Source organism: Aphidius gifuensis, linkage group LG6 (genome assembly GCF_014905175.1).
Source record: "Aphidius gifuensis isolate YNYX2018 linkage group LG6, ASM1490517v1, whole genome shotgun sequence".
Lineage (NCBI taxonomy): Eukaryota > Metazoa > Arthropoda > Insecta > Hymenoptera > Braconidae > Aphidius > Aphidius gifuensis.
In genome coordinates, this window is record NC_057793.1 from 10229287 (window position 1) to 10241796 (window position 12510).

Below are 12510 nucleotides of genomic sequence, written 5' to 3' on the forward strand. Positions count from 1 at the left end.
GGAAAAATTGCTCCTCATTCATTCCGATCGAAAAAAAAGAAAAAAAGGTAAAATATATATACGAAAAAAAAAAAAAAAGAACCACTGGCTATTTATTAAATTCACATATTCTCGTGTATATATGAATACTCGATAATTGTCCATACCTAATCATACAAACATAAAATAAATATATTCATTTTTTAATTTTATTGTATTGTTATTTTAACTGATCAAATAAATTCATGTATTTTAAATATTAATCAATTTTCTCAATTTGATTTGTAGTTTATAATATACCACATAGTGATTTCCGAAACGTGTTAAACATATTGACTGGGCGTATTGCAATTTAAATCTTCTGAAACACGCAAAGCACGTGGCCTTACTGCTCAATCACGTCCCCTGGAATTGCAAAAGGAATTTTTCGTAGCCGACAGAAATATATATACACAAAAAAAAATAAAAAATATACAATGTGTTATTATTATTCTCTTTTGAATTGTATCAAGATGCATTAACAAAGTAATGAATGAGAAAAATCATGACGAAATATGATGATATAATAATCGAAAAGTTAGTCACTGCTGCTAAATCTGCTCGATCAATTTTTATATCAATTAATTTCTCAATTTAATTTAGGAATCATTAGAAACTGTATTGGAAATCTTGGAAATCACTGCTGAGAGCATAGAGTGTATATACTTTTTATCAATGAGCAGTCTTATTTATATCAATTTATTTCCAAGCCAAACAAAATGTAGTCATCATCAGAGCAAAATAATTTGATTATTTTATTTCAAACACTAAAGTCATCTAGAGAAAGTACATTGACTCGACAATATGACTGTTTCTCCATGAAATTTTATAGTTTACTTGACGACAATCTGGTGTCTGCAAGATCTCAAGGAATATTTTTTTAATTTACTTTTTTATACTGTAATGTTCATCTGTGTATTTCTAATTTCAAATAAAATATTTACAAGTCAAAAATTAGTTAAAAAAAACACAATTGCTCTTTTTTTTCGATTAAATCTAGTGACCAAGTCAAGACGATTCACACGAAATCACAGAGAATCACCATTCATCACCGAAAACCATTGGAATTCTTTAAAAATTTTTGAAAATTTTGAATCATTTGGACAGTGACTAACCCCCCTTGATAATAATAGTAAAGAAAAATTACAACTGTGTGTGAATGCCTGAAGATAATCAAGAAAATAAAATGAATGTAAAAAGACGATGAGTAAGATAGTTAAAAAAAAAAAGGGAACTAAACCTCGAGAGGGCCTTCTGGCTAAGAATATATAATATATATATTGTGCACATATATGCAAAATATATTTATATATATATTTATATATCTGTATCGGTTTGAAGAATAAGTGGGGCCATGTGTTCAGTGTCAAATTGCTTTGGCTAGTCTCGTATAATCCAACACAATGTAAAATACACATATACATGTCTTCCTTTTATTTCCACTTAAAAACCTTAAATAATTGCCGCTCAGTGTCGTATATGTATTATTCTTTGTACAACAACCAACCAACTCTATATACTCAAATCTTTTGACAATATTCTTTTGTCTAAAATGAAAAAAAAAAAATAAAAAAATACCTTTAAATACAAAAAACAATGGAGAACAAAAGAATTTAAAAGAAAAAAAAAATTAATTTAAAAAATAATCTTAAAAACTATATAGTTAATATGTATATGCATAAATCACATAGATATAATTCAAATATTTTATGGATATAATGTGATTTTCAGATGGGACAGTTCTTTGCCATGGCAATGCCAACGAAAATTAAAAGAAAGATTTTAGTGTCAGGAACAAAGCACTTTGGCATCTGGAACGCGTTAGATTCAAACCATGTGCCTACACAGTTTTAGAGGTTCATCGAAACAGTTTTTTTTTTTTTATTTTTTATTTGTAGCTGTTTTAGAAAAAATAAAAAAAAAAATTGTTTTTTTTAGTCTAGTCCACACACGGGGTTCTGGTGATGCCGGATAGTAGTGGCACCCACGTGCGCAATATCTCTTTTCTACTCTCATCTGGATACGTTATGTTTATGTTGGATATGAGTTTGACTCTGGGATAAAAAAAAATATATATATATAAATATATATTATCTACAGGGAGAACAAAAAAAAAAAAAAAAATGTGGTAGACGATTCGAATAAAACAAGAGGCACATGTAATTCACTGGTGTGTATATTTTATACATTAGAAACTTAGCGGGGTTAACAAAATGCGGTAAAGTCTGTGCTCCGATTATATAGGCACTTAAAAAAAAAAAAAATATGATACATATAATATACCAACACGCAAGTGAATATTTATTTTCAAATAGAAAAAATATCTAATAATAATTATTAGCAAATAAATTAATGTAAAAAAAAAAATTATATATATGAATTGTGAAACCTTCATTTAAAAATGTCAACATTTATTTGTTACTATAATTTTTCTATTTTTTATACTTTTTTTTTTTCTATTGACATCATTTTGTAATTCTCTTTTTTTTTTACCACAGATTAAATGAATAAATTGTTTCCTGATTTATGAGTATGAATAAGTAAATGGAATGATAAACTTAATCAAATAACCTACTATTACGATTCTAGTATTTAAATAGATAAATAAAATAATGAAAAAAAAAAGTTTATAAAAAATAATTAAAAATATGTCATTGTATTTGTCAAGTATCCTTCAATTTTTTTTGTCATTTGATATTGTAATTATAAGTTTGTTCAGGATATTGCATCAATGAACTGAAAAATTTTCTGCAAAAAAAAGTATTTAGAATTTTTTTTTTTTTATGTGTACATGAATGAACTTACTGTACATTGTTTTTAGATTTTTTTTTTTGTTATGTAATTAATGTATTTTTCCAGGTGAATATATGAAATGAAGAAAAAATGTTTAATTATTGTGTAAAATCAAAGGTTAAATATCGCGTTTAATTGGTAAATAAAAAAAGGCATATTAATATAATAATTAAATCATAAAATTGATAAACAATGTGATGAATTTTTTTTGATAAAGCACAATTGTATAATGTAAAAAACATATTGTTGAGATGATTGTGTTGGGTATTGTTGTTTGATTGCTCCATGTCAAAAGAATAATATAAAGTAATTCTAACATTTGTTGTGTTCATGTATATATAGATTATTATATGTTCGTTGTAATTTTCGAATCAGTTGTATTACTCTCTTATATGTACTCATCATCTTGTTTGATAATTTTTATCGGTCAAAATAATACTGTATATTGTGTGCGGTTGTGAATTTATCCACAAAGTACAATTCAAATATTTTCAAAGACATTTTTTTTGTTAGATATAAATTGTTAAAAATTTAGGAAACAATTTGTAATTTTACCAAAAAAGTTTTATAATTTTAAAAGATGAAAATCATTAATTTTTATAATTTTAAAAATTGTTTTTCTTTCAGTACGAAATAAAATAATTATTTGTAAATATTTAGGCTTCTATTGTAAAACTAATTTTGTAATTTTACTGGACTAATTTAGCGGTTTTTTTTGATAGTATTTATATTCTGTTCAAACAATGAAAATATAATTGAAAAAAAAAAAAACAAGACAAATGTTTAAATGGAATTTAAACGTTGACAAAATATAGAAAAACAAAATTTTATAGTTAAAATTTTCACGAGTGTCGTTGAAATGTTAAAAAAAAAATGAATAAAAATAAAAACTACGAGAAAAAAAATGTTGTTTACACTTTTGTTTTTTTTTTTTTTTTGTTGCACATGGTGACTGCCAAATGATTTTACAACCAAAATTACTACATTACTCACCATGGACCACAAACAAAGACTAATTATGCGAAAATTTGATAGAAATATAAAGAAGATTTGATATTATTTTTATACACAATAGAAAAATTATTTAATTTTACCATTATACTCCAAAAACATGAAGATAATATTTTGCCAATTATTAATATCAATGACTTTATTTAAAATATCAAATTAAAGTTTATAAAAATAACTAAAAAATATAGAATATTTTAAATTAAAAAAATTAAATTTTGGAGTAAAATTTGTGTTTAAAAATAATAAAAAATATTGGAGTATAATTTAAAAGAAAAAAAATTTTTTTTATAAATTTAATTTAAAAAAGAAATAAAAGAGATAAAAAATAAAATTTATTTTTATATTAAATTAAAATATCTGTGGTTCAAAAAATATATAGTATTTTTAATTGTTGAGTTACGTAATACTGAATTTACAAAACATGTGGCAATGAGTTATCAATCTAAAAGCACTTTGTATAGATTTCTTGTCCATTCTGGCGATTAACAATACATCTACATTTATATATATACACACACAAAACTAATACACTGTGAATTTTACGATTTATTTTAAATTTTTAACGAAGATTATTTGAAATCTCAGCAATATGCTACGAGTTAAAAAGAAGAAGAACAAGAGAAAAAGAAGACACATACGTTCACTCCAGATACAACTAACAGAAAAAAAATTAAAAAATAAACCAGAAAATAAAAGAATTAGAGAATAACATAATGTATGTATCTGTATATGTGTGTTTAAAAAAAGTGTAGGCCGCAGGAGTAAAGTCTCTTGAAGTCATTATTCTTTTTTACGATTCTCGAACTATTTTAAAATACAAAATACACACAGACAAATACACACACTTGTACACTAAAAAGCCCTAAAAAAAAACTGTCGCCATTAAAAGACACACTGTCACAAAAAAAAAAAAAAATTAAAAAAATAACATCTTATATGTATTATTACATTTTTATTCAGATAATTTGTTGAAAAATAAAATTTAGAAAAAAATATATATTCACTATCGTTCGAATAAAAAAAAAAGATGCTTATAGATCTTGAGAAATAAAAAAAAAAAATCATAAAAAAAAGATAGATCGTAGAAATAAGAAATTAAAAAAAAAAAAAAAAAAATACTTTAGATGTCAGATTTTAAAATGGTATTACATTCCTCGTGTGAGGGCCCATAAAAAAAAAAAAGAACGCATGTAGAATAGAACCTGTTCAATATAATTATAACAATAGAATTAAAAGGGGGAAAATATAAAATATATATATATGTATGTATAGTTGTTTTGTCCTATTGTCGGAGAAGAGGATCTAAAAGCAATACGTAATATGATACACACACATATATAAATTTTATAAAAAAATAAAAAAGTAACAGATAAATGAAAGATTTCGACGGTTAGTGGTTTTATTTATTTTGGTAACACATAGTTTATACCATAAAATTCAAAATGTGTTAAATACATGTAACAGTTATAATGACAAAATGAAAAGAAAAAAAAAAAAAAAAAAAAGAAAATTGTAGGGTCACTGGGTCAAATGCATTGCACACGCTTCTCACTTTTTTCTTTTTTTATTTCTGCCCCTGCATTTAACACACAAAATGCCTTTACCCTGAGGCTAAACACATGGGTTTTTTTTTTATATTCAATTCATGCGTGTCTGCCAGTAGTTTTACCACGCACGGACCCATGTAATTACACCCCCATCACATCTCATCCATTTACTCCACATTTACCCCCTATTATTTATCATCCAAAACTACTTGATATCACTTAATTTTCTTCTAAACGATAAGCAATTAAAACGCATTTATTTTTGTCACGATTTAGTCTTAATTTTCATTCTCATTATTTTAATCAATTTATTTTCTTTTAACGAGTTTTTTTTTTTTTTTGGGTATTTAAATCACTCACCTGCCAAGTGTGCTCATATCATTCTGCCTGTTGTACCCTATTATGCTCAATGGCCACTCTGCTATTATTAAATTAATTTTAAAAACTAATAATAATTCATGAAAAATATATAAAATTATCCCACTACACTATAAAATATTCACTTTCATTTTATTATTATTATATTCTTTGGATTTTTTTATAAACTTTGGGTTTTTTTTTTTTTTTTTGGATTTTAATTTGTATCTTTTTTTTTTTTTAACTTTGTTTTATGAGAATTTAAATGCCTGCTGTCACTGGATATTTTATGTATCACTGATTACGATTAAAACTTTTGTGTTGTTCCAACAACGTAGTGGGAGATTTTAATGGACCCGCCTACAGGCTGGGTCTCATCTCATACCTGTTTTTGAATTAATTTTTTTTTTATTTTTGTACACTCAATGATTGTGGTAACAACAATTGTATCTATTTTTATATTTTTTTTCAAATATTTTTTATCTGTCTTATAAATCAACTATTATTATCATAATTATTATTTTTTTATTTTCCAATTTTCAAAACTAACTCGTCACACTTGTACATTAATATTTCACACGTGTCTCTCAAAAACAATAAATTATTTATGAAAATAAAAAATTATTAAAATAAATAAATAAAAATAGCACAATATATAAATATATATTTTTAATATAAAAAAAAAACTATTAATCAATTTTTAAATAACAATAAAAATTAAATAATTTGTTAATATCTCAAATTATATAATTACAATATAATTATATATCGTAATAATGAATATATGAAATAAAAAAAAAAAAAAATTTCACAGTCAGAATATGTGTTAGCGACTGTTGGAATACAATGAAAAAACGATAATCAGCGCGTCGGAGCGTCGGCTAACTGACTGAATGTGATCGAGGGATCCGCGGGGTCGGTGGTGAGAGTTTCAGCGCGGGCGCTGCTTCCCGCCGGCGCAGATCAGGGGCGCCGTGGAGCTTCTCGTATTGTTAATACACACACAACAAAAAAAAAAGAAGGAAAAAAAAAAAAAAAATCCAATAACGAATAAATATATATATATAAAGAACATCGAGCCAAGTCAAACACACACCCCCGTATCACAACGAAATTTATCTCACTCTTGACATCTGTGAGTCTCACTCAGTGCCACGCGACTCTTCATCGTTTTCCTTTTTTTATTTTTCTCCCACCAGATTCTACCCTGTACCATCACTACCCAAACGTTGATATTTTTCCCCACCATTCAATACTCGTCAACAATATATCTATGTACATATATATATATTATTTTTAGTTGTATGAGTATCACGATCTACAGTTCAACATACATTGTGTTTGATCTTGCTTATTCACTTGCTCTTGCATCAATACTACATACACTGCTTTTGCCGTAACTACTTACTTTGCCACGCCCCAAAAACGGCCAACAACAGTTACGCCTACTTTCTCATACATCTATGATTTTATATATATATATGTGGTTTGTGAGATGCTGTAAACCTCATCCAATGCATACAGATATAAAATATTATGTGTCTTTAGATGTGTATATATAATACATATACATCATACAATGTTATATGAATATACTCTCTCTGTCCTCTCTGTCAAACGTTGTTGGAGGGTGAGGATGTGCTTGCAGCACCTTTTACTTGCCTTTGCTCATCGACGCGCACCCTGGTCTGACTATTGCTACTCTTTTCTACTGTACACTCTCAATGCAGCTTATTTAGCTTTGATGAAAATGAATTGTTTTTGCAAAGAAAAGAACTGAAAATTGCCTCTATGTTGATGATTTTTTTTTTTCGTTTTATTCAGGTGAAAAGAGAAGATTACTATGTATTTTTTTTTTATGTTTTATTATGTGCTTTTATACAAAAATATTTTTAGAAAAAGTATACTTTTAAATTGGCGGTGGTGAATTAGATTGAGATGTTTATTGGATTTTTTTGTTTTTATATAATGAACTGTTTTGATAATTATTCTTTGATGAATTTATATATGAAAAATGATAGTTTTAAGAATTTAATATCAGGAATTTCATGACTGCATTGTATTAATTTGAGAATTTTGAAAAACATAAAAAATTATTCAAATGATTGCTGTTTGATAATGGAATAAATTCATGACTTGTATTTTTGTACTTTATATTTTTTTAGCTATGTAAATATATAGCTTGTATAAAAGCTCGTTGTCCAGTGTGATATTAATAATTGACATGTGTATAAGCTTATGAAAAATAAATATTGTTGGCGCATTGTACCCATTGTTCCGGCGTTGATGTATATAAAACAAAAAGACAGAATAATTGCGCAACCCCCGCTACCAGAGTTTGCGCCAGATATCCAATGGTGGATCTCGCGAAGGGGTGGGAGTCAAACGCGAAGCAACCAACGGACCAATAAGACTTCGTCGGCACACCCGCACAAATCACAATGTTCATTGTTATCGTTTGCTTGTCCGCCCATGCCCAAGGTTGCTTTTTCCTGGTTTCTCATTGCTTGAAACTCAAATCAATTTGAAATTCAATTCTGCAGTATATACTTTGATGTCCTCGATATAATTTACAAAAATCTGTTTAAATATATATTAACTTATGCAATATGTCATTTGTTTATTCAAAAATCAAACTATCAATTAGTCCCATTGCTTATTGTATTACGAAGTTCACGTGTATCACTTGGGTTTCACCTGGACAAAAGAACTTGAGCTTAAATTTATTCCACTATTGATTTGATGATTGATAATAATCTAATAATAATTATAACTAATCTAAATCATTGATTTCAAATAAATCAATGAGATGTTAACGAGGTCAGAGGTTAACGAGTCAGTGAAATGAATGGTTCTAAAGATTTCGTGATATCAACTGATTTCAGTGACTCAAGTAAAAAAGCTCGAATGATTTAACGTATGAATCCCCCTAAAGTGACACTGTTGTCAGTCAGAGCTGTTAATAAGAAAATAAAAAAATACTAATTACAATGACCAATCACAATTCTATGTGATAAAATTATAAGAGATTTTGATTGAAATTTCACAATTAAGTGATATGATTTCATTGGGAATCAGACGTCAACCAGGGTGGTCTAAAAAATTTGATTTTTAACGATTGGAATTCCCCTTCGTTTATAACATAATACAAATCAAGTGACAAATTTATATATACGTTGCCACGTAATTCCTGACCCTGTCTAATAAAAAATCTCTCTGATGCGTCAAAGTTGTGCTTGAAGTGAAAATAAAAATACCTTTAAATTCATATAAAAATTAAACATCAATGAAGTATTTTGTCATGTAATGTGCAAGCTTGACATATGATAATTTATAAAGCTTATATGCAATATCTATTTGACACACATACTTGCGTATTTTTTCAAAAATAATGCCTCAGTATGTGTCCAGTAAAATTTTGTAATTTTGGCACGTTTAGTGTTTTTCCAGTATAAATGAAGGATAACGTGTGCTATGGCTGAGTGAGTATTATATAGGTCACAAACTTAATATAGACATCAAACTTCGATGATGTGATTTTTCAAAAGTATATATATTTTTGCACATACCAATCATATTTTAATATCTTATATATATACATATATTAAAAAGTGATGTCCTCGTTTTTAAATGATAAAAATAATTATAGAAAGAAAAATCATTTAAGATGCGTTCAATTTTTTAATTGGACATGTCTGTTTTCCAATAGATAATACCTTCGTCATTCAAAAGGGACATATTTTTTTTTATGAGATTATTTGGAAATATATTTTTACCTTCATCTTTCATATGCCAGTATTTATATTTTTTTTCTATTTCAAAAAATATAAAATACATTCTTCACAAAAATGCACTTGACGTGTATATAAAAAATTTTTTTATATTTCACAAGAATATAAAAACGAAAAATAAAAAAAATATTATATTTAAATATAAAAAACGCAATGAATTAGATAAGTCAAAAACGCAACACTTGCAGTTGCTCTAGTAGATATTTTCAGTGCAATGCAATTTATTTGAATGATTTTTTTTCATTTTTTGTAGCACTCTCGAGGTCGAGAGACCTTCAAGAGGATGTATCTGAATATTTTATAAATCCACACTTGACTCTTGACACTTCCGCTGTACAATAATATATCACGTTTAAACAGATTTTATTTTTTCAAAATTTTTATTATTTAAATAATTTTGTTTTTTTTTTCTTGAACCAATTTATTTGAAATTTTTTTGTTTGTCTGTTTTGTGTCTATTATAAAAAGCCGATATTCAACCGGAAATTCTTGACGTTTTCTCAGCATCCACAATGTATAACAACGACAGCTTTTTGACATTTTTTTTTTTTTTTTTCCGATCACAAAGAGCGTAAACCACTTGTCTGTATACTTAAGTCTACATATACATGTTTATCGCAGGTCAAGAACATAACGTCACTGTATACATACTAACAAGGATATAGGGATCAAGTAAAAAAAAAATTTTGAACGAGACAGTTGCTGAAGCAACTGTGACTAATTCCCTCGGGGGAAATTTTTATTTTTATTTTCCTTCTGTATCGTTTTGAATATAAGAGAAAGAAGTTGTAACAGCTTTAGTTACTATTGTCTAGACTGAGATAAAAGTTTCTATGTAACAGAAAAATGTTTTACTCAATTAAAAAAACATAGCAAATTCAAATTAAAAAAATCGGAGTAAATCGATTAAAAATCAAGAAAATCTGGTCAAAAATAAAAGCTTACTGTTTAGTAACTAATTATAGTCATTTATTTTTTTTTTCTTTATTGTTTTAACTTTAAAAATTTAATTAAAATTCTAATTATGATTTTATCTATATAATAAATTGTAAAATATTTATAATTAATAAACAGGTTACACTACTGTCTCCAAAAAAAAAAAAACATCAAATTAATTTCTAGTTGCTGTAAAGTATGATTTAATCATTTTTTTATTTATTCATGAGTTTGTTAATACTCTTTATAGCTCAATTTGTCATACTGAAATTTTCAAATTTGTGATTTTAACAAATTAATTATGAGGACATACTCATATGTGCACATTATTGTAATAAACAAAACAAAATCAGCAGAGACATAATTATAAGAAAAAAAAATAACAAAGCATAGTTAAAAAAATATTTTGTAACGTAATAGAAACTTGTTCTTCTCATAATTTACTGTCATAATAATGTTTTATTATTCATGATTATAAAAAGTACTAATAACATAGTATAATGACTCATCAACATACTCAAATATAAAACGATCATTACCATTTTTTTTTATTTTATTTATTTTTTTCTTCTTTGTTTTTTTTATTGAACAATATATTTTTTTTTCTTTGCATGTCACATTAGACTTTAAATGACATCTTAGATAAAAATAAATGAAATTGTTTTTTTCTTTTCTTACATATTTATTATCCTAATAAATTTTTTTTCTCAAGAAGATATAATTATTTCCATTTAAAAATAGATGACTAATATACTTTTATAGTTTTTAAATAGAAAAATAATTAAATTAAATAAGTACTATTAAATATGTGTTTATTTTGGACATTAAAAGATGTAAATGAATAAAAAATTATAACAACGTAAATAGATTTTCGTTATCTACTTGATGCACAGTTCAATCTTATCATCGCATCGGTGATTTTTTTTTTTTTTTTATTCAAACAGGAGATTAAAGAAAAAAAAGCTATGAAGGGAATAAAAAACTCTTGCTTTTACAACAAAATTATTAAATAGTTTCTTTACAGCTAATAAATGCAAAAATTGTTCATGATAGATTCATTAAAATTTAAAATCTATTAATATGATTTAAAAAAAAAATAATATCAAATAACTTTTATACAAAAATTAATGAAAATAATATATTTTTGTATTTAAAAATTTTCATGATATATAACTACAAAGTTTTTCGTCATCATACGACAATTTCTGAAAATATCTATTCTCGTCTTTCCGGCAAAATGAGAGAACAATCAACATAATGTTGCAGCACACAAGCATATTTATATGTAAGTGCATCAATTCAACTTGGCTAGGAAACCAAAAAAAACCAAAAAAAAAACAGACAGCAAACATCCCTCAAAAACGAGACAAATGAAAGACAAAATGAGAAGTAAAAAAAGTAAAATTATATACTACAAAAAAAAAAAAAAATATCAGCAAGTATATTTGAGATTTATGTTTGGCACCAGCTAACCCGAGGTCATACTGGTTCACCTACACAGACAATTACATCGTATAAATCTCATACGTGCATACGTGATGATGATTTTTTTATTTTTTAAATTTTGTAAACGTTTTGCTTTTATCATTGAGGATATATACATTTTGAGATGAAGAAAAATAAAGAAATAAAATCGTGTGGTGCAGGTTGTTTTTTGGCCACACAGAAAATAAGTACAAGTAATTCAATGGAAAAACAAGAATATATAATAATACAAGATTTAGAGAATACAAAAAGAACAAAAATAAAAAAATAAATATTATGTTGAGAGAGGCAAGAGCGGGTGTGTGCCTGCCGTTGTGAATGAATATTGGCCTGCGTGCATTTCCGGTCGGCATCTTTTATTTTATTTTAATTTATTTTTTTTGCTTTCTCTTCTCGTTGCTGATGTTCTTACTCTTATTTTTGCAATGTTTCCCGTGCAGTATCACCACCACCACTACTACAACTACAACAAGTATGTTTCAAATGTTGGTTATTCTGCATGCCATACTGCCAAGATTCTCCTGTTAAACCTCACCATCCTCTTTTATGAATGACTCTACAGTTAAAATACG

At 26.3% G+C, this 12510-nt stretch overlaps 1 protein-coding gene across 4 annotated transcripts in view; it reads right to left on the reverse strand.

Moving 5' to 3' along the window:
- The window catches only part of LOC122859432 (transcription factor Sox-6-like), a 109129-nt gene that overhangs the window by 31525 nt on the left and 65094 nt on the right, over positions 1 to 12510 (reverse strand). Inside the window, exon 1 of one of the 4 annotated variants that reach the window (XM_044163028.1) lies at positions 5730 to 6594. The exons of 2 other annotated variants lie outside the window; for them this stretch is intronic. In XM_044163028.1, coding sequence (XP_044018963.1) covers positions 5730 to 5746 — 17 coding nt within the window. In that variant the 5' untranslated portion in view covers positions 5747 to 6594. Of the gene's footprint in view, positions 1 to 5729; positions 6618 to 12510 lie in introns of those variants that run through there. One more of the 4 variants, XM_044163029.1, reaches the window with a different exon arrangement.